The sequence below is a fragment of the Carassius auratus genome, chromosome 15 (assembly GCF_003368295.1).
Source record: "Carassius auratus strain Wakin chromosome 15, ASM336829v1, whole genome shotgun sequence".
NCBI classification, from domain to species: domain Eukaryota; kingdom Metazoa; phylum Chordata; class Actinopteri; order Cypriniformes; family Cyprinidae; genus Carassius; species Carassius auratus.
This window is the reverse complement of record NC_039257.1, coordinates 9,054,119-9,076,437: the sequence shown is the minus strand read 5'-3', so window position 1 is coordinate 9,076,437 and position 22,319 is coordinate 9,054,119. Positions and strand designations below refer to the sequence as shown.

General features: G+C 36.5%; 4 protein-coding genes across 14 annotated transcripts in view; 1 reads left to right on the top strand and 3 right to left on the bottom strand.

The window, feature by feature from the left end:
- agfg1a (ArfGAP with FG repeats 1a) overlaps positions 1-3,946 on the bottom strand; it is a 28,030-nt gene extending 24,084 nt beyond the window's left edge. For 2 of the 6 annotated variants that reach the window (XM_026282124.1, XM_026282125.1), the window contains exon 1: positions 3,501-3,946. In XM_026282124.1, the coding sequence (XP_026137909.1) occupies positions 3,501-3,667 (167 nt within the window). In that variant the 5' untranslated portion in view covers positions 3,668-3,946. The remainder of the gene's footprint in view (positions 1-3,500) is intronic. The other 4 variants (XM_026282127.1, XM_026282128.1, XM_026282126.1 and 1 more) reach the window with 3 other exon arrangements.
- A 1,195-nt stretch (positions 3,947-5,141) lies between these two features.
- On the bottom strand, positions 5,142-8,424 carry mrpl44 (mitochondrial ribosomal protein L44). Its single transcript, XM_026282123.1, has 5 exons — positions 8,252-8,424; positions 7,503-7,725; positions 7,181-7,426; positions 6,029-6,207; positions 5,142-5,714 (listed from the first exon to the last, which is right to left on the bottom strand). The coding sequence occupies exons 1-5, from the start codon at positions 8,422-8,424 to the stop codon at positions 5,537-5,539; spliced, it is 999 nt and encodes a 332-aa protein (XP_026137908.1). The 3' UTR covers positions 5,142-5,536.
- An 823-nt stretch (positions 8,425-9,247) lies between these two features.
- mffa (mitochondrial fission factor a) lies at positions 9,248-17,438 on the bottom strand. 5 transcript variants are annotated; one of them, XM_026282118.1, is made up of 9 exons: positions 17,267-17,438; positions 15,637-15,850; positions 14,645-14,814; positions 14,403-14,494; positions 14,272-14,274; positions 12,159-12,323; positions 10,725-10,778; positions 10,525-10,609; positions 9,248-10,093 (listed from the first exon to the last, which is right to left on the bottom strand). In XM_026282118.1, exons 2-9 carry the CDS (start codon positions 15,848-15,850, stop codon positions 9,962-9,964), a joined length of 915 nt encoding a protein of 304 aa, XP_026137903.1. In that variant the 5' UTR covers positions 17,267-17,438; the 3' UTR covers positions 9,248-9,961. The 5 variants fall into 5 exon arrangements, with proteins under 5 accessions (XP_026137903.1, XP_026137905.1, XP_026137904.1 ...); XM_026282120.1 differs by lacking the exon at positions 12,159-12,323; XM_026282119.1 differs by lacking the exon at positions 14,272-14,274.
- A 421-nt stretch (positions 17,439-17,859) lies between these two features.
- Positions 17,860-22,319, top strand: part of egfem1 (EGF-like and EMI domain containing 1) — a 45,802-nt gene continuing 41,342 nt past the window's right edge. The window contains exons 1-4 of one of the 2 annotated variants that reach the window (XM_026282117.1): positions 17,860-18,199; positions 20,558-20,692; positions 21,248-21,357; positions 21,427-21,531. In XM_026282117.1, coding sequence (XP_026137902.1) covers positions 18,117-18,199; positions 20,558-20,692; positions 21,248-21,357; positions 21,427-21,531 — 433 coding nt within the window. In that variant the 5' untranslated portion in view covers positions 17,860-18,116. The remainder of the gene's footprint in view (positions 18,200-20,557; positions 20,693-21,247; positions 21,358-21,426; positions 21,532-22,319) is intronic. The other variant, XM_026282116.1, reaches the window with a different exon arrangement.

Genomic DNA, 22,319 nt, shown 5'->3' with positions numbered 1-22,319 from the left:
ACCCACAGATAAATGTGCATACATTATGCTTTTGACTACTACGTCCTTTTAGCTAAAAATAAGGTGAAATAAGGTTGAAACGGCTAAACACAGAAGTGCATACTAAAAAGTAGACTGTTGACTGTTTGTAAGGAGACTCCCATGCTTTGGGTGTCTGACATCTGCTGCATACGCTTCAGTGCAGCGAGCAGACGTCTCTCTGGTGATACTGAAGTCATTTTAGAAGCTGGTGCTTGGAAAATAACCCAATTATCTCCCCTGATGGAGTTTAGTAGGACAGTCACCATTCACTGTCAGCAATGAAGGGACAACTATTGAAAATTAGGATACTTATAAATGCATAGCAAATAATAGAGCACTGCAGGACTGAACCCTAAAAGCTAGAAACAAGGATTTTTTCCACTTCAGGTTCCATCGTCCTTAAGTCAATGGGTTTTTGGTTCAATTAAATTTGGTTCAAGGTCTGTGGTTAACACAAGATCAACATATTTCCACGTAACACCCCACTCATGATTATGATTATTTTTTAATTTACATGACATGGAAAAAGTGGCTTAATAAGTGGTTAAAAAAAGACTACAGAGGCTGTCAGGGTTTTTAAAAGTTTTCAAAAGCTTAATGCTAGCGACACTAGTTTTTACTTCTTATGATTGTATTTAGGCTTCAAAATCCATTGTTGTTCATTTGGGAAGATTATCTCAATGAACAAAACATGTAAGAAGCATGAACTTTTATTGGTCACAGAACTTACATTCTGCTACAATACAAAAGCCAATGGAAAAATCATAGTTCCTCTTTGTCGATGGAACTATTGTAAATACGTCATCCCTTATTAAAATTTTAGTTTCGTTTTATGTCTCTCAGACTGACCAACATAAAGACAACTAACTATCAGCCCTCAGACCTGGGCTCGGGCTTGTTCAATACACCAAACACCACTTCCAAATGAACTAGCACGATCCTCACCCCTCGCCTCACTCCAGGACTCCAGAGGAGTTCAGCTAGAACAACAAACTCATATTTCTTTTATTTGCTCAATCGATCGCACTATCCTCTCCTCTGCCTTTTGGAGAATTATTGACCATTCTTTCTAATTTTGTAGAGAGGTCACTCAGAATGACATTCCAGAGATCTCAGGATCTGGACAGCATTAAAGTATGATCATTTATCAATAGCTTAACTTAGAGACAGTGATATTATATCAGACTGCTTGTTGCATTTCTCTCTGAAGTGCTTACAGGGAAGGCAGATGGTTCCTGTACCCTCATGGGATACAAAGTGAGATCATTCTCCAACATCTCATCCAATTTTAAAGAGTAGCTCATATTTGGACTCAACACAATTGCAAGATTCCTCTAAAAACTCAAGAGATTTCAAAACAAGAAGCTCAAGTCTAGCAGAACGGTCTCATTTTTTTAAGCGAAGCATTTTTAAAATAATTTTTCAGACGTGACTAGTTCAGACTCTATGAGACAATGCAATATCAGAAACACAGATATGAAGAATTAACGCAACCAATTCAGACACTTCTTTAAGACCTTCAGCTAAGTGTGCATTATATGCAAGATATGCATTTAATATCACCTCATTTTCCAGTGATTCTCAAACGATTCGTTCGAAACACGTCAAAGATTTAGTCTCTCCATTCCCCTCCTTTCTGTGAGCCTGCTCTGCTCTGATTGGTCAGATGGCCAATGGCCTGTTGTGATTGGTCTACCATGTACAGCAATGTCGGAAACGATACGCCTATTTCAATAGTTCTGGATTTTTAGCACTCTATAGAAAATGTTAATATTTATTATTTATCATATTTACAGGTAGTGATTCAGTGGAGCAGCATGTCCAAATAAACAGGATACAATCCATCTTTCAACAGAAACTTTTGTGAATCCCGTGTTGAACTCCCTGAGATTAGAGAAGCAGTCTTCAGTAGAATGATGTGTTTGTGGACGGGGTCAAGCTCTTCGCATCCGGCCAACGTAGGACATAGGTGCGCATTATGCAGAATGCAGATGTGTTCATCCACCAAATTATTATTAGTACTCGCCCCCTATAAGTACTTCGAATTACTAATGACTCGTTTCAGCTGATCAGGGTCGAGTCTTTATTTTGGGAGACAATAACTTTTATTTATCGTGCACTTTCAGCTTTACAACTTTGAAGATCTTTTACATTCACATACAGCTACATTACACACTGCATGAAATGCAATATTGGAAATGGCATTATAGGGGTACTTTAATTTAAGGAAGCATGCTGTCAGCTTCACAGATGCAGTTCAAGAAACTCTACATCACATACTTGCAGGATGACTTTGAATTTAAAAAGCATTATTTTAGGGAGCATTTCCAACCCTAATCCAAAATCCCCTGCAGATGCCTGTTACACAACAAGGCTGAAATTATATCTATCTATCTTTCTATCTATCTATGCAATCTAAAACACAATGGCTTTTTAAATGCATCTTTCAATTGAGATTCTACCAATTGCATGTTTCAACATTCATTCATTTGTCGATGCTTATCAACTAACAAGGGAGGATAAATAACAAGGAAAAGGACTTCGGTGTAAAACTCTAAACTAAACAAGAAACTTAACATCTGATATAAAAAAGCTTGCTGAAAACTGAACAAAGCAACCACAGATAAGGATGACCACATGTGTTATCCACACTAGACGGTTTAAATCTTTCAAACACCACAGACCCCCAAATATAATCATGAAGGCCCTCCTTCCTTAAATACATTTGTATTTATTTCTACTATTACTGTAGTTTTATTTATTTACATTTTATAAAAAAAATTATTTTAAGGTCTACCTAACAACTCAATTTAGTACTGTACTTTAAGTTGTATTATTTAAATCATTTTCAACACCGATTTTTTTCCCCAAACGTTTTCACAGATCCCTGAGCACTACTCTGATCCACACCATACAAGGGAAGTATAAATTCAGCTTCATTTAAGGACTGTCAAGCCCTCAGCTATCAGGGCAAGACTGCAGGGGTGCTCACACCCTTTGCCACATGTCACCATGTGACTATCCAGCTCTTCCACATGCTAAGCCTGTATAGAGGTGTTATCTGACCCACAAGGGTCGGTCCTGTCCGTCCTGCTAGATAAGACAATGCAGGACATGAGTATGAAAAGACCAGTGATATGCCTACAGGTAGCTCCTCAAGTTTGCTGAAGTGAGTGGACTGAGAGCAAGACACACGATGTTACAGCATCAAACAATCCACCATTAAGACAACAACCCATTTGCCCACCCTTACTTACACTTTAAACTCCCTAACAATCACATTTGTGTTAATGGATCAACAGCTGGGTTGAAACGATTGCTTTCAAAACCTATAAAGCTGCCTGACTAGACATGTTTAAGGCATCACGGGCGTTAGATAATGCGACGTCTAGCTAGGCAGCCCACTAGGTTTTGAGGCACAGCCAGTGAGTGACTGAAATAAAGAGGCTCAGACAGAGACAGACAGGAGGGTGGCTCACAGGATGCCTGAGCAGGACGTGCAGACGAACGAGCCCACGGCCATGTTGGCGTAGGTCGGGCCGCGCTGGTCGCAGTCGAAGCACTTTCGGTTGGGCAGCAAACTTGTCATTTCCCGCAGCATCTTCAGGTGTTTTTCCTCCTGTTTTCGCTTCGCGTTGGCTGCCATGGCCGGAGCCGGTAATATAGCGTCGGTCAATAAAAAAAGGTAATAAAAATCCAATGTGTTTCTGGGGAAATATTAGACAGGGGCTTCCTTTAAACCGGAAACTGGAAGGTAACGTTAGGACGGACCGGTGTTCTTCAGAAGGGCCTCACGTTTAGCGAACAACGGGCGAAAAGCGCCGTAGTGAACAGAGGAGGGTCCTGAGGCGTAGGCACTTTCTTTAACGGCCAGCCAGCCCACTCTACTTTCACTGCCAGAGTGCAATAGCCCTCCCACTCTGTATTCATTTAAACACAACGACCAACAGGGGGCGAGTATAGAAGTACTCAACGGAAGAAATACCAAGGGGCTCAATGCTAAAACTGTCTGTAAGTGTAAAGCGGTGTAAATATATATGGAAATATAATAAATATACATTCATAAATAGTTTTTGCTCACTATTCGTAATTATAAGTCAACAAAAACTTGATATTTTTGTGTAACGTCTAATAATTGTATAAACCCACTAGCACTGGAGCGAAAACTCTGGAACGATACAGCGAGTAGCCAATCACAGGCGCCACCTAGGATCACGTGACCACATTCGAGCCCCGTCCACTAAACTTGGCGAGTGCTTGTTCTCGCCCTCATTTAAATGTTCTTAAGCAGCAGCGCCCTCAAGAGGAACACCGCACACAATAACAGCGGGCTCTAATTCTCTGCAAGAGTGACCTAATTCAGAGGATTTGGCTCGCTGAGGACATGAATCGACTTTTTAATCACCTTTTGTTTTTAGGATGGCAATGGATATGTATAATTAAGTGATAAATGAAGCTTCCTAAATTAAATAAAACCGTTTTGTGTTGCATTGGCCAAATGCTGTGTGGGAGACTGGGGCTAGTTGTCCCATTTTACTTAAGTGAATATTCTTTTACGTTTTGTAAAGGCATATGCCTTTAAGTCTTGACTTCCCTCACTTGTACACTTATGTGACATGGGAGTGGAAGTTTTATATGTTTGCAGAAAATTTACAGATTTTATGGAATTGTCACATATATATATTTATATACCAAATATACAATGTAAAAAAGATTCTAAGCTGTAAATAAAACCAAGATTATTTGAGTATGCAAGTGTTACGGCCTATTTTTCCCAGTTGCAATTATTTCTGCAAACAATTTGTATGAAAACCATTAATTTAAACTCCAAGTGACAGATTGGTTTATATTAAAAGAAGTAAATTTTATTAGGTTTCACTGGCATTTAATATGAACATGGTGGTTTGCGCGTCAGTGTTCATTAAGATTATAGACATAGAAAGATGTAAAAAAAAAAATGGTAGGTTGAATACTGTAAGATAAAAATCTTCAAACATTACAGAAGAGCAGTTATCTGGATTTCTAATCACCACTTGTGCTTGGCCAACTCAGAATCTGCTGATAAGATGAGTCAAACATCTTTACGGTGACCAACTTAGAACCACTGTGCAAAACCAGTCTCCATGACAACACAAAAAGTTCTATTCAGACGGAACACTTCAAATGGAACATTGTGTTCAGAACTTTGATAAGCAACGAAGCTTACCATTTATACACATCATCAATATGCAGAAATAAATGAAATAATATCTAAAGAGCGTGCACATGCAGATAGATGTATATGATGTTTTTAATTATCATAGTAACTGGTACATAAAGAGTTTCAGTCTTATTTCAGGGATATTAAATTGGACTCAAGTGACCCGACAGACACATTTCAGCAATTGAAATCAAATTTCAACGTAAATAAGCAGATGATAATGAATATGTACATATTTTGGCTGTTCAAAAAGTGTCCCACTGGAATCTGCTCTTCAAGCCACAGTACATCACATTGAGCTCTGAAGTCTGTCAGTTATCCGCTGGTGAGAGCCTGCACGCTGGGCTTCTGAAGCTTCTCGCCGGGGGCAGTGAAGTCCCACGGTCTGCGGTTCTCAGTGAAGCCGTACAGTTTCCTCAGAGCCACGCGCGCTGCCTCCTCTTCGGCTGCTAGGACAGTCTCGCCTGGACCCTGAGCCAGCAGCTTACACTCACTGACACAAAAATAGATTTGCCAATTTAAAAATCAATCAAAATCTAAACTGAGAAGAGTATTGATTATTTGCCATAGCAGTGTCTGAAATTGCTTCCTGGAGTAGAGACAAGAATATATCTGACTCGACCCTGAAATGACACTTCATATTAATCAACTAGAGCTTTATTTACAGACTGTGGATAATATAGATCAGGGTTTAGATACATAGCAGTGTGACAGCATACAATGCTTTGTAAATGTTCATTTTCTGTTACTAACTTATCAGCAAAATTACCAATGACCTCATGCAGCTTATTAACCCGCGTGTAATACCTGTAAAGCCCGATGAAATAGAGAGGGAGGACAGTACTGGCGCCAGCAGACCGGATGAGACGGGGCTCGGGTAGACCTATACCTTTACGGGTCAGTTCTTTAACCAGCAGCCCCATGGGATCAACCACTTTCCACATGTCAAACAGATCTTTCCCTATTAGTTGACTCACCAGGAAATCCTGCAAATCACACACACAACAGATGAATCTACAAGTGCACAAAGAGTCTGTAACACTGTATGATATTTTATAATGTAATATATAGGGATGGGCATTTTTGGAAATTTCTCATTTCGATCATCGATAGGTTTACAAAAAAAAAAAAAAGAGCAGTCATGACTTCAGAAAAGTGACTTTACGCCAATAAACTGAAACCTGTTTTATGACACATCCTATGGTATTAATGAGATAACTTAGGTACATAACATAGACATAAAATTACAGCTTGTATCTGCACAAAAGTATGCAAATGCCAGTGAACTTTAAGTTATGCACTATAGTGTGAGAGAGCTCACTCCGTGATGCGCTTTCATGACTGCGCGCTGAAACACGGGTAAGGAAAGCAGACAGAATTTACTATAGATTTCAATTCTATAAACTTCTAATTATAATGCTGTGCTTATGAAATGCCAGTGAATCATGTTTCTCTCTTCTCACTTCTATACTTTGGACCGCATGCTGTTGCCATCAGAGCTCAAGAGTGCCGCCCAAAGTGCAGCAGTAACCAATCAGAAAACAAACAAAAAAATTGATATATATATATATATATATATATATATATATATATATATATATATATATATATATATATATATATATATATATATATATTTCCACGATCATAATTTATATATCTATCTCACTCTAAAATTAAACAAATATACAATTATTATCATTATAATGACATAATCATAATGTTACTGTTTTGCTGTTTTACTGGCCAGGTAAATGCTTTCTTGGTAAAAATCTTAAAATATATCATAACAATCAAAAATATACAATAACATATAAACATTCTATAATTTTATTAATGTTATTTCACTCACACACACATAAATAATATATAACAATTTCTATATACAAACAACTATTATAAATAATTTTATAAAAAATAAAAACCTGAAAAGTTAACTTTAGAGGACTCTTGTCTTACTCTAATGAAAAGCCCGGCTCGCACAGGACCGCTGCTCTGCTCCAGAGCACCAATCACAGCGAAGAATGTTCCTTGCAGGGTTTCATCTGGAACAGGAAACTCTGCACTCATCGTCAAATCCTCCAATGCGAGGTTCCGTGCGACGTGACACATGACCTCCGACCCTGTCAGGTGGCCTACGACGGCTGCCACACCCTCCTCTGGGAGGCTGGGAAAGCTGCCCCTGCACCAGTCATTGAGGAAACCCTGTACAAAACAATGGAAAGAGAGGAATGTGAATATCATACCAATATTTGAGCATGAGACTCATCAGTGTTCTCACCTTTGTGAACTGTTGACCGTGCACACACAGCTCGCCGTTGTCTTTCAGGTTGAGGGCGGTCGTCTCTAAATCAAGGCCCAGTGCTAGTCTCCTCTCCTCCTCAGATCGCAGGTAACACGTGTTCACAAACGCCGTCTTCAGAAGCTCCATAGAGAAACTCTCCTGCAGTCGGGCGCTGAAAGCCTCCACTTCAGCATTATAATCAAAGTTTGGCTGCTGGGAGCTGATGGGAAGAGAAAAGAGGGTTAAAGAGGTGCAAATGAAATAACACACAGCCCTACACACCCACACGTTTGTGTTTCTGTGAATTGTTGGGACTTTCCATAGACTTCTATTACTTTTATACTAATCAAACAATATTTTCTATCCCTTAACCCTAAACCTACCCATACAGTAAACTAGTTTGCAATGTTACATTTTCAGATAAACATAATTTACTATTTTTAAAAACAATTTTCCCCTCCTGGGAAAAACAGGCTGCTCCCCACAATGTACCATAAACAAGTACACACAAACACACACAAAAACACACACACACACACACACACACACACACACACACACAGAGAAAGGTGTGAAATTTATTTGATATCATTAAAGTTTTGTTTATACATGAGTACATGATTTTTGGGTGAACTACAATGCCACTATTCCTCGATACAATGGGTTTATCAATGCCACTATTCCTCGATCAGTAGTATTAATAAACGTGTTAATTAATACAAGTGGCCTTGAGATGTTCCACTGACCGCTGCTTTGGAGGTGGAGGTCCCTCCATCTTTCTCTTCCTCTCCATGATGAGCGTGTAAGCCTTCATCCATCTCTTCTTCTCTCTGATATGTGTGAGCATAACTCCTCTGCAAACATTATGGAAATGCAGAGGTAATACAGCGCGACTCACGAGCGCCCTGCACGCCGCCATGACAGCCGCGACTTGACACTGCGCACTGTGCGCTGTCCGCGAAAGAGCGACGGAGAGCGAGAGGGAAGCTGTCCACAGCGCCGCCACGTGTCCGGAGCACTGCGGTTGTGCTGTTTGTAAAGGTGGACTCCATAACTATTAAGTTTACAAAGCCGCCAAAACTGATTAAAATTACCCGAGGTTGTGTTATAGATTTATTTTTTAATAATCATCAATATGGCAGTTACCTATTAGTACAAAATAAAAAGCATGAATAACCATTGATACTTAACATAAATTCTAGTGTTGTTATTTGTTTAATAAAACTATATAAAAATATTTGGTAAATGTAATAAAGCTGAAATAAATTAATACATAATTATTATATGAAATACAAAAAATAAAAAAGGCAAAAATATATAAATATTAGATAAAAAACTTAAAATTAAAAACACTGCTTTGGCAACTAAATGAACAGTTACGACAAATAAACTGAAATTAATATAATTAAATCTATATGAAAAATGAAAAAAAAAAAAAGTCAGAATCACCTCCAAACCTAAAAAATGAATAAATTAAAGTTTTAAAACAATATTAATAAATACTATAATAGTATAAAAATAAATACTAAAATAAAACTAAGTACACACACACATTTATATATATATATATATATATATATATATATATATATATATATATATATATATATATATATATATATATATATATATATATTTTTTTTACTTTTAATCTGTCATGCTTAAGACCAAATATGATACTCCATCTTCAGAAATTAAACAAACAAACAAATCCAGAAGATTAAGAGCAGACAAGATAAGAGTGCAGTTCACTACTGTTGTCATTTATTCAAATAAAAGCGTTTGTAATACAATGTTCATGGCTCTGTGAGTGTGAATGTGAATCATTTTAGCAATATCCTGCTGAAAACGAGCAGAAATAACAACATCAGCATATTACAATAATGTACATAAATTATGACCAGGACTAAACTTGCACTTAACAAGTATGGTTTCTATGTCGATGCAAGTAACATACAGATGTACATAATGTACCTAAAATCACAACAGTCCGTAAATATTCTTATTATTTAATATTATATGCTCTTCTTTTGACTATGCCAAATCAGTGCATTCCATTGGTCTTTGTAAAAGTTGACATAATATTATACTTATTTGTAATCCCATGGAAAAATAAATGATTACACCCAAAGCTCAAAGAGAAGTGAAGTAATACATACATCTGGTTCATGCTTGACTTATGCCAAAAAAAAAAAAAAAAACTAAAGTAATTAAAAATGTACAAAACCAAGAAAAAGAACATTTGTACAGTATAAATACATATTTATAACAATAAAATGAAACCAGACAGACAAACCCAAAACACACAACACAAAAGCCATCTCTGACTTTACTGCTCTTACTGTGAAGAAAATAAAACTTTTTAGCCATAAAAAAATAAGGCTAAGGTTTGACACATAGAACAGAGGGGCGGAGTTTTGATTTGGCCCCTCCCACATTGCAGAGTCCATGTAGCTTCAGCGACGGAACCAGACCCAGCTGTTGATAACCCAGAAAGCTACAGTGATGGAATACATGATCATTTCTCGCTTGACTCTCTCTTTGTTTTCCTCCTCCAAGAGCTGCAAACGCCGGTTCAGTTTGACAATCTGTAACAATAATAATAATAATTCCTTACATTTTTATAGCGCTTTTCTAAGCACTCAAAGCGCTTCCTTTTACATGAATCTCCTATCCACCATCTCATTTTTTGTAATGACATAAAAAAAATAAGAAATGCATAATTGCACACACTGCCGTTTAAAGATTTGGGGTCAGTAAGATTTTACTGAAAGAAATTAATACTTTAAGCAAGGATACAGTACATTGATCAAGAGTGTGAGTAAAATCATTTAAAATGTTAAAATATATAACAAAACTTTTTTGTACTGTTTTGTATTTTTGATCAAACAAATGCAGCCTTGGTAAGCCTAAGAGACTCATTTAAATTTGAATGGCAGTGTCTTTAATTTGTGAAAATGTGTCTTTTACATTAATTTTTTTTAAAAACCCTCTACAATATTAAAGAGCAGAATGCTACCTGTCTGCGGAGAGACGTGGCGTCCACAACAGCCATGTCGTCTGCTGCTCCCTCCAGAGTCGAGTCCAGTGTGGCCAGGGCATGCCTGTCAAAAACATTATTCCATTTCATAAGACATTGAGTTTGTATTGAGAGGACAGAGAAAAAAACAAATAGAGAGGAAAAAAACAGATGCGAGGGAAGAGACGAGAGGAAGTTACCTGTTCTCATGCTGGGGGTTTGAGAGGATTGAACCCCCTCTAAGAGATGGCTTGCTGAGAAGCGGATATGGAGAAAGTGAGAGAGGGAAAGGACAAAAGAAGACATAGACAGACAGAAAGACAGACAACTTTAATAACACGCACTTCAACTGGTTGGTATATAATATGTATATAACTACTGCAGGTGGTCTTTCTCTCACAAACCATGTCAACATTTTCTAATCAAATAAACCTTGCTAAAGAAATTATGATTTTATGGTAAACCAGCCAACTGCACAGACGTAAATACAAAAAATGTAGCCTCATTTTCAGACAGTGGTTTTGCACAAACCTACAGTTGAGTTTAGTGGAACTGAAGTTAATGCCATTCTACTAATTAGAGCCAAGCAGGGCACAGGGCACAGGGCACAGGAAATGAGCTCATGAATACCGTCTGTGCAGGTGCTCAGAAACCACATTTAAAAGGTTTGTCCTGTATTCAATTTAAGGCTGTTTCACAGCATCTGTGGCATAATATCGTTTACCAAAAAAAAAACAACAACAACTGTTTTAAACAATGATAATAAGAGATGTGTCTTTGGCAGGAAATCAGCATCTTAAAATGATATCTGAAGGATCACATGACACAGAAGACTGGAGTAACTAATGGCTGCAAGAAATTCAGCCTAAATTACATTTGCTAAATAAATTACATCACAGAAATAAATTACATTTTAAAATGTTAATACAACAGTTACTTCAAATTGTAATATTATTTCACCATTTTACTTTTTTCTATATTTTTGATCAAATCAATGTGTTTCTGTGTATATCTGAAGGAATAATACAGTAGTAAAATATAATAAGTAAGTTCTTGTGTAACCAGAAATACAGATGTGTAATTTAAATCAAATGATAAAAAAAGAAATTAAGCCACAAATGCTGTCAGTATAGATTAAACTTGTAAATAACAAACATTTCTTTATAAACTATAAAGCAATGCAACAAACTGCTTGTGTATAAATTTAACTGAAATCTAAAAGCTCAGGGGAAAAAGAAAGGCTTCCAAAAAAAAAAGAGGAAAAAAATATAATTTTGTGCACAATTTTACTCATGCTAAACATAAAAAAAAAAAAAAACGCGAGGCTGAGAAAGAAATGGAGTTTAAGAAAGCAGCGTGACCACATCCAACAGCAAACAACACTGGGATAAAACTGTCCTTTAGCAAACTACCTCCTAAACTTTTATTATGTAGGGTTTTGTGCTTAGCAGTTGAAAGGAGAATTGTTTGTCTGTCAGTGCATTTTCTCTCCAAATGAGTTTGTTATCAGAATGACACGTGAACCTCTATCAGTCGTAGAGGACTTTGTTCCTGGATTAATCTGATTAGTTACTCGGTGAAGCAACAGCTAATTTGGCCAAAAGTCAGTCACTCAGGGCAGATTCAAAGGTCACCTGCGCTGGTTCTCGTCCAGGACCTCAAGGACCTGCTGGTAGGCCCGACGTGTGGTTGACTGGATGAAGGAAAGGACGCCGCGGGCGCTGAAGAGGTTATATCCATCCTCTGCACCGCTGAGAGGAGCCATAGTGCGCAATGCAGCAGAGGGAGAGGAAGTCATACTGACCAAACCACAGAGAAAGAGAGAGGTAACGAAAGAACAAGAGAGGAAAAGTAGAAGATACAAGTGAGAGAGAAAGTCAAACAAATTTGAGGTTTAAGAAAGAAAGAAAGAAAAGGAGAAAGAATGAAATCGAAGTCGGAGGAAGAAAATAAAGACTTGCAAGAGATGGGCAACAGCCTCACCATATATACAAATGGTCACAAGCCCGAACAAGCAAACTCTCATCGTTTTAACGACACAAACACACAAAGCAGTCTCTGAGTATCACAACCTCAAAAGCAGATTTGAAACGGCTGATCCGACATCAGACTAACGATGAGGCTGTTTACTGAACCACAGAATCCATCTACACTAATCCAAACAGACACAACTTCATCTCGGAGATCCATGAAGTGGTCTGCTTTAAAAATAGTGCTCATCAAAAACAGCTCAGGCATTTGTTAGGTGAATCTCATGTCCACGTCACATTTCACCAGCCTCAGATTTCTAAAAAAAATAAATAAAAAAAAACAAAAAAAAAGGATGGATTTTTAAATGTATTTATTTATTATAAATTAAGCACATATATTCATGCATCATATTTCCATTTTTTTGTTATTTTATAATCTGTATGGAATATATATATATATATATATATATATATATATATATATATATATATATATATATATATATATATTTTTTATTGTTATTGTATAGTATCCTTTGAATTATTTAAAAAACTATTTAAAAAATAAGCTTTGTTATCTTTAAGGAAATATAAGTTTGTTCTTTCTTTTCTTTTTTTAAGGAAAAATAAGACTTGGACAGGTTCTTGACAGGTTGTGTGTAATTAATTACTGCAGTAACAGTGAACAAGTGTATTGATGATTTTGTGTACTGTTAATTCATTTAGTTAATTTTGTTTCTTGCAATTGTATTAGTTAATTTGGTTAAATAATTAAATACACTACAATTCAAAAGTTCAGGGTCGGTAGGATTTTTATATTTGAGTCTCTTATGCTCACCAAGCATGCATTTATTTAATTAAAATACAGTTAGAGAGATTTTCTATTTTTATATTTTAAAATGTAATTTATTCCTGTGATTCAAAGCTGAATTTCCAGCAGCGTCACATGATCCTTCAGAAATCATTCTAATATGCTGATTATTATCAGTGTTGTAAACAGATGTACTGCTCAATTTTTTTCATAGAAACTGTGATGCTTTTGTTTGAGGATTCTTTGATAAATATAACATAACTTTAAAAAAATAGAAATCACTATAAATATTTTAACAGTCACTTTTGATAAATTTAATGCATTCTTTCTAAGTTAAATTATTTAAATTAAAAATCTCTTATGTACTGACCCCAAACTTTTAAAACGGTAGTGTGCACATGTTATAATATATTAGTATGTTATCATTTTGTTAAAATTTAGTTTTTTACTAAAACTAAATTAAGATTAAAATTTAAGAAAACACAGTTTGGCTGATGGATGTGACGCATTTAGAAGATGTACTAGTCTTCATTTTATTGGGATCTAAAAAAATAAAAAGAGTTGCTGGTCAATGGTGGGTTTACATACTTTTACAGACCAGCCAATCAGAAAACACCATGTCAGAACAACCAAACAACTGGTTGAAGGAGAATGACTGATCTGTTTTTTTAAGTACAAACCCACCGTGTGAACAGCTTCTCAATGCCAGGAGTGGCCATTCATTAGAATAGAATAGAGAACAATAGAGTAGAAAAGAGCTGTCAAGCAGTCACGACTGACAAAGCAACTCTAAACTACACTGACCAATATCACAAGATGTGATAAAATTGGTCTCGAGCAATAACTGACATGTGTGATCATGCCACTCCTGTACATGCAACAACATGCACTAAGGGTTAAAACAGCACAAAAGCCAAACTCAAAGTGCGTGAAACTTCACAATATACATGCATGGTTCTAACTCACCCACTTTGAGTCAACACCATGAAGGGAGAAAGAGAGACACCGGGGAGGAGGAAAAAACACATAATGGAGTGAGAGGGTCAGAGGTGAAAACTGAAGTATGAGTGTGTGTGTGTTTGTGGCTTTGCACTCACATGGAGTCGTTTCTGGCGAGCTGGCCATTGTGTTGCACACCTGTGTTGTCGCTGACCGAGCGCTCTCTACGTGTCCTGGATTGCGTGCGCGCCTGTGTGAAACAGAGAAAACGAAAGTGGAGAGGTGTTCCTCATTTTACTAAACCAAAGCTGACACACTGTTGTTCTTTTTTTCAGCGATGCTAGTTACCGGTCACATTTACAAAGTTTCCGTCTTGCTAAATTTGGTCTGTCCCACTTACTTCTTTGCTGGGCTGACTGGCGGAGCTCGGCTGCTCCATTCCGAGGAAGTCGATGGGCCTTTCGTTGAGCGTCAGGACCCGAGGTGGTGTCTTGAGGGACAGTGTTGACTCCAGCTGGGTGGACTGGATGAGGTCTAGATCTCTGGGAAACTGCATGTCATCACTATCTCCTAACAAAAAAAAAAGATTGAGGAAATAATCGGATTAGGGCTGCACAATTAATCGAATTTCTAATCGCGATTACAATTATGGATGCCACAATTTCCTAATCGTTCAAAGTCCACTCATGTTATTCTGCTTGCTTATGATGCGTTTTTTTCTTTCTACATGTTATCTTAATCATTTTTACCATTATTTTAATTTTAGTATAACATTAGAATACCATTCATATTTGTACTTTTTTATAATTTAAAGAAGAAACCAATCCGATATACAGTATAGTTGACATTTGAGTCTAATTAACTATAGAAAAGCACTAAAGGTTTTTCAGTTAGAGTGTTTTCAGCTTGTTTATTTTCATATAAAAATACGGCTTGCAGCTGCATCAAGAAATGGTATAAACAACATTCAATGGAAATTGTGATAATCATAATTAATAATCACAATTACAAATTTCAAGAGAATAATCGACAATTATGATTTCGGTCATAATCGTGCAGCCCTAGATCAGATAGCCCTTTGACAATTGGTCAAACATGTATCATTTTTGTTTTTACATAAAACATTTTTTTTTTTCTCCAAAAGTATCATGAACTTTTGTTGGTCACAGGACCTATTTTCTGCAATAATCCAAAATTTTCCCAAAAGCATCGCAAGCCTAAGATGATCACAGAACCAGTTGTCACCAATGGAGCTATGATCAGTTTATGGTTATGATGCTTTTGGGAAACGCAGCCCAAGGTGATGTGAACTTCTTGGTTGGCCTAGTACAAAAAAACATCATCGCTGCACTATATCTCACTTTAATGTGCAAAGATCTTTCCATCTCGTACCTGCCACCATGATTCTCTCAGGAACGTGCATCATTGCCGTGTGGAGCGTCTTATGTTCTGGAAGATCCTGCTCTTCAGACTCATACGGAGCCACTTTGAGCTGATCAGGAATACGCATCCTCTGACTGATGCCCTCGGTGTACTCCAGCTCATAGTGGATCCGGTTCATCTCCGCCATCTCGGTTGTGGGAGAGGGGAACGCCGCTCCATTCATCTACAGGGAAAAGAGGAGGAGGGCATTGAAACCAATCAAATAGGAAACCTCTAAGAATCAAAAACAGTTTTAATGAATGCACAGTTGCACACAATGTTTTAATGTGTTCTTTTAATTCCTTCTTTACTTAAAATCTTCTTTTAATCCCTTCCCAATGTTCTCTACAATCAATTTATTTTACAATGCTCTTGAGAAATGCAGCCCAGATTAGGAGCCAGATTACAATCCCATACTTTGTATCCATATTGCATTTTATTGCAAAGGTTATCAATGTTATTTTTATTGTTTTAGTATGATCTTTTTACTATTATAGCATTTATTAGTATTTTACACTCACTTTTATTTTTGTTTTCATCTTAATTAAATTGTTAGTAATTTTGTAATGTGCTTTTGTAATTTGTATTTTTTTTATATATATATCTATTATGTTTTAATCTATCAGTTTTAGTACATTTTAGTACTTCATTTAATTTATAATTATAATACAATTTATTATTTTTTCTCATTTATTGCCAAGGCAGCATTCCTCATTTTACTTTTTTTTAATTACGTTTTATTTAAATTACCAAAAGCAATTAACAATAGTTTTAGTTTCAGTTCACAATAACAACACTAGTTCTAAAAGGTCTAGTTTTGTTATGCTTAGTCCAAAAAAAAATAAAAAATAATAATAATAATAAAATCCTAAGTTGATCTCTTATATTTCCATCCCAATTAGAAAACTAAATAGTTCCAAACAGCAAATCATGCATCAGAATCTCTCATACAGCAAAAACCGGAATCACAGGTTGTGTCCTACCTGGCCTGTGACATTTACCCCAATCCAAAAAATGAGCTCATAAGACTGTAAGCTTGGTTGTGTGGTAACTAAATAATACCACATTTATGTAATATAGTTAAATACCCAATGCACCCACAGTCATGCCCAGATCCTCAGGATAAAAGGAAGCACAGAAAGGAAAGCAGCCTTCATCTTTATCTTGTGGCTGGATCATGAGATCAACTATTTATATGCCACTGAATAAACCGGCTGCTCCAAAGTTTAATCTCTTAGAGAGCATGCCTACTTAATGCTATTGTAGATTGTGTTTCAGAAAGTCAAACAACAAAAAACAACATCAATATGGGCGTTTTTGGTTTGATTTATGCTGGAAACAAGGCAGCACTGACATCAGCAGCAGTACTACAGTAAAAGCGCTTGAAATATTTTGTTTTGAATGTTTGTGTGGATCAATTCAAAACAAACAGAAAAAACATAACAAGGTTTAGTACTTTAACGTACCATGTTTGGGCCATGAAAACTGCGGAAATAGATGATGAGCACATCAGTTCCCCAGAGTAACGTTACATTAATGACAGCTGATAAAGGGCCAAAGCGTGACCGAAAACCACACAACAAATCTTTCAGACACATACCTTCACCGAGATCAGATCCGCCGAGCGATTAGACACGGTCAAGTGAAATGCTCTCGTAAAATGCGATTATTTTGTGTGTGTGTTTATTTTTATTTATTTTTTAGAAATAGACAATCATCTAGCAGTACAGCACAGGGCAAATCAACCCAGACATGAGTGAAGCTGGCGGACGCTGTTAAACCAAAATAGCTCAATAAATTATTTTCAAAATAAAAGTCTCTCTGCATATCATTTAAAAGTCACGCGTTTTTCACTTTCTCTTCTGGTGAAAGTTTCTTATTTATCATATTCTGTAAATCATTTTTAGTTAAAGTGTATTGTAGGTTGCATTACCTCAGCAACCAAACTGGAAATACACAAATTACAACTGTGATGGATTTTTTTTTTAAATAAGTATTTCTATAGGCTAAGTTTAAGTTTCATTTACTTTTTGAATACATTAAAAAAGCACGGTCCACCAGCTGATTAGACGCGTTAAATTGTGTTAAATGGTAAATAGCACAATGAAAAAAAATTCAATTTTATGGGGCGTCATGTTTCCATCGTGGCCCCTAGCGGGTGCGCGTATGCGTGTGTGTGTGTGTGTGTGTGTGTGTGTGTGTGTGCTTAGAAGAGCGCTGAGCGATTGTCCAGTCTGTCTCAGTTTGCTCCCAGTTGAGGATACCCGCTCCAGGACTTCTAGGATGTCGATGCAAAGAAAAAAGCGTTAATGCTTTCATAAAGTTATTACCTGCAGCACCTTACTTGTGTATAATGAAGTGATCAGACACTTTAAAGTGGACGGTGGGCCCCTGAAACCTGCTGACCACAAGTCCTGAAGACTGTTTGCTGCATGTGGATGCTGTAAACGATGTGCTACTCCGTGGCGCTTGTGCTCTGCTGTTTGATCGTGTCTCTGAACGGCGCAGCATCACTGGACCTGCAGCCCGACATGTGAGTTATATTAGCGGACATTTGTTTTTTATCATGTTTTGTGGGCCCAAAAGTCGTGTAAGTGAAATTCTAATCTGAAAGATAATTTCAACATGTGTAAAACAAAATAAACTGTGTTTTATTTTTAAAATAATCACTTTCTTTGATTATTTTTAAATAAAACACAGTTTGTTTTGTTTTACACATGTACAAATGTTCCTTTTTTTACACAGAACATGCATGGTATATTTTAGTAAAAATGTAAGAAAATTTAACAACTGAAACCATTTTGCTTATGAAATGTTTATCTGTCAGTTTTCAAATTACTATTCAAATAACAATACATAGCCTACTAATTATTTAATTAGTTCCATATTTCCATTATTAATAATAACAAACAATAATTAATTAATTTGGTTTCTTATTGTTAGCTCTTTGTTTTGGTATAGCACAATAATTTGGAAGGTTCACGAACAATTAATCAAATAATCAAATATACAATTAAGTAAATAATGCGTTATTTCTGTAGTGATTTATTTGCTCTCTAGGTGTCGCCAAAAGTGCCATTTGAAATGTGAAATGATATTCAAAAATAAATGATCATGAATTGAAATAATTTATTTTGTAAACACTTGATTATCATATTTTGAATTTGTATATATATATGTTATGTTTATCTAAACAAAATGTATTTTTCCAAATGGACTCAAATACTGCACTGTAAGAATGTGTAAATATGTTAAGCGTGACTAAGGCCAGTGAATCAACGCCTCCCTGAGTCTCTGACACACTAACTCCAGGGCTGATCCGGTGTGTGACTGTGCAGTTTATCTGCGAGCCCCCTAATGAACTCAGGATGTGTTTTATTAAGCCCAGATGGTCATAGGAAGCAACCTGAGAGAGAACAGGACCCTCTGAGGCAGAGCCCAGACTCACCACACTCAGTCTATGAAACTAAAATCAAGAATTTAAGAAGCAGACTGTCACAGATGGATTATAACAAATCATTCTGCAATATCCTGATTTATTTATGAATGTGAAATGCATTCCCAGCAATATTCCATACTCTGAGCTGTGGATAGGCTGCTCTAAACTTTGGACAACCATAAGAAAGTTTTAAATCAGGGAAAAGCTCCTGACAGATATGGCTGTTAAGAGAAGTGAAGAAAAGTTCAGTGTGTATGTACTTAGCTATACCTTAGGACCAAAATTACCCCTAAATATGTAAATATTCAGGTATATTATATTATATATCAGCGGTAGGATTTGTCTGTTATTTTATTATTTGTATATTAATATTTTAAATATAACTAGTTAAATGCTTGTTGGTGCAAATGATCATTTGGATCTTGAACATGTGGTTCAACGTGTTCTTGGAGCATCAGACTTTACAAGCCGGGAGAACATTGTGTCAACATCCTAAAACGTGCTGTTTCTGCAACCCCAAGATCTAAAAGAATATTTTTGATTTATTATAATGGCTCATAGTGCCATAAAATGATAAGAGCCCAAGTTTTTCCTACATATCCTTGTAGTGACATAATAAACAAATGCAGAACATCAAGAACCAGCACAGATTTTACACTAAAAAGCCAACTTTCCCTTTGTCCATTATTTAGGATTTGTAATTATTACATTTAGTCCTCAAGTCCTTATCTGGTTACATTCTTGCACAAATTAACTTATATTACTATCCGTAAGTCTGCATACTCTCAGCTGACCATAGGGGTACACATATGTTGACCCACATACATACGTGTTCTTCTGTGAGCATTTAGGTTAAAATGAACAATGCTTTTGTTTAGCATGTGAACAAGATGGGTAATTATGACATCATCACTAAAGAAGGAGTTCTGATGTTCAAAGTCTAAGGGCCTGTCCCAAATAAGACTTTATTTTTCATGTTATTGCATTTGTTTTATAGTGCTCACGAGCACTCTCTATGTGCAATCAATTTACCCTTAATGTGCCCTCACTGGTCTGGATTTCACAGCGAACTGCTATGCAACAATCCATGCAACATTACATAACCAAACAGAGGAAGACCAAAATTGGATCAGGCCATCAATTTGAGACAGAACTTGAGACGGTCGTAAAAAAAATTCAACCAACATTGAAAATTGGTTGAAAATGTACTTATCTTCAGTCCATCCAAGATGAGTGTGTTTCTTCATTGGAACATATTTGGAGAAATGTAGCATTCACCAATGGATCCTGTGCAGTGAATGGGTACCAAATCTGTTCCAATGAAGAAACAAACGAATCCACATCTGGGATGGCCTTAGGTTAAGTACATTTTCAGCAAATTTTCATTTCTGGGTGAACTATTCTTTTAGGTTCTATGGGTTTTTTAAAGATATAATTTTCACTATTTCTCAGGCCGAATGTGTGTGAGGAGCAGGAGATGTCTATGTTGGGGGTGAGGCAACCATGTGTTCAGGCGTTTACGCGAATGTTGAAGGTGTTGAGGCAGGGCTGCTCTTCTCAGCGCTGGTGCATGGGCTACGAGAGGAGGTAAGACACACTCAAACAACAACTGTTTACTTTGTTTCCCTGTTTAAACTATTGGCCCTTAAACTATTGCCTCTTATGATTCTTTCCCCCTAAGCAATTATCTTTTAGATCAGATTCAGTGGGTTTTAGGAGAGTCGCTCCCATTCCATTTAGTAAAGTCAAATTTGGAAAATACCACAGCAGATGCTTTCCATTGACTTTTCATTGACACAGATTTTTTGCCGATTTTCAGTGTTTTTGTCAGGTATGGACGCGGTTTAAGGCCTTACCAGGTCAAAAGTAGTTCAGCAATCGGAAAAGATTCCAAAAGCTTCACGAGTTTCAACAGCTATTCCTATAATTATGTTATTTCCGGAGCATAAAATAAACAATATCCTCAGTATCTTTTGCTTTCAAATATTTTGGTCTATTTTGTTTAAATATTGTGTTCGTGTAGCTAATTTAGGCGATATGTAGCTATTTCTCATTTGTCATCGTCTTTTGGTTATTAGGCCTGTATCAGTAATGAAACTGTTCATTATAGTTCCGTCTCTCTTTCTCCCCCGTCTGTCTCAGGACAGGCTATTATACAGTGTATAGACAGACATACAGTATGGAGATGCAAACTGTCTATAGGTGCTGCCCAGGGTGGATGCAGAGGGGAGAAGAGAGAGGCTGTCTGCATAGTGAGTATCATAACACTGTACGTGTGTGTTGTGGGTCAAGGGTGTCTGAATAGTGTGTGTTATCCACAGGAGTGTGTTCCTCTGGCACCTGCTTTAATGGTGGGAAGTGCTCTGAGACGGGTGATCAGCTTTGTCAGTGTCCGGAGGGGTTCGAGGGAATGCGCTGCCAGTACGGTGAGTCTTTAGTGCATGTTTGAAGGGGTTGAAGTCTCTGATATCTTGAAATGTATGGGTTTTGTTTTAGATCTGTTGTTTCTTGGGTCAGGCTGTGTGCATTAATGCATATGCATGACACGCTCTGTCCACCACCTGTGAGTGCAGAGGGAGTTTTCGCAAGCAAACGTCACTTTGGTTTGTTAGATTCTCACTTGTTTCTCCCTGTCTCAGTTTGTTTTGACAGTATATGTGAGGTGTTCACACTGTTAGGTGTCGAATGAGGCAGAATGTGGCTGTATGTGTTCCTCTAGACATGTGTCTGGTACCTTTTAAAAGTCTGGTGTCAGTATTTTGGTGCTGTTTTTTGTTTTTTTAAGAAATTATATATGTTTTTTTTTTTTCTTTAAGGCTGCATTAAATTAACAGTAAATACATGTATAATGTTAGAAATGAATGCTACTCTTTCAAACCTTCCATTCATCAAATAATCCTAAATAAATGTCTTACAGTTTTCTCAGAAAATATGAGGCAGCATAACTGTTTTCAACTTTGTTAATAATAAGAATTACTTTTTATTTACACAATGGTAATAAGTTGTTCACAATTAATTGATTCTCCTAAATTTCCTTTTTTTCTTCCTTTTTTAGTCTTTTTCAAAATTCATGTTTGCAATGTAGCTATTTTTGTTTTGATTTTCATTGATACATTCATATGCACTTCTAGTGTTTTATTAGATTAAATATTTAACCTAGCAGTGATATTGCTGTGAATTTCATGTTTTTCAATATTGTTTTTTGTAGTGTAGC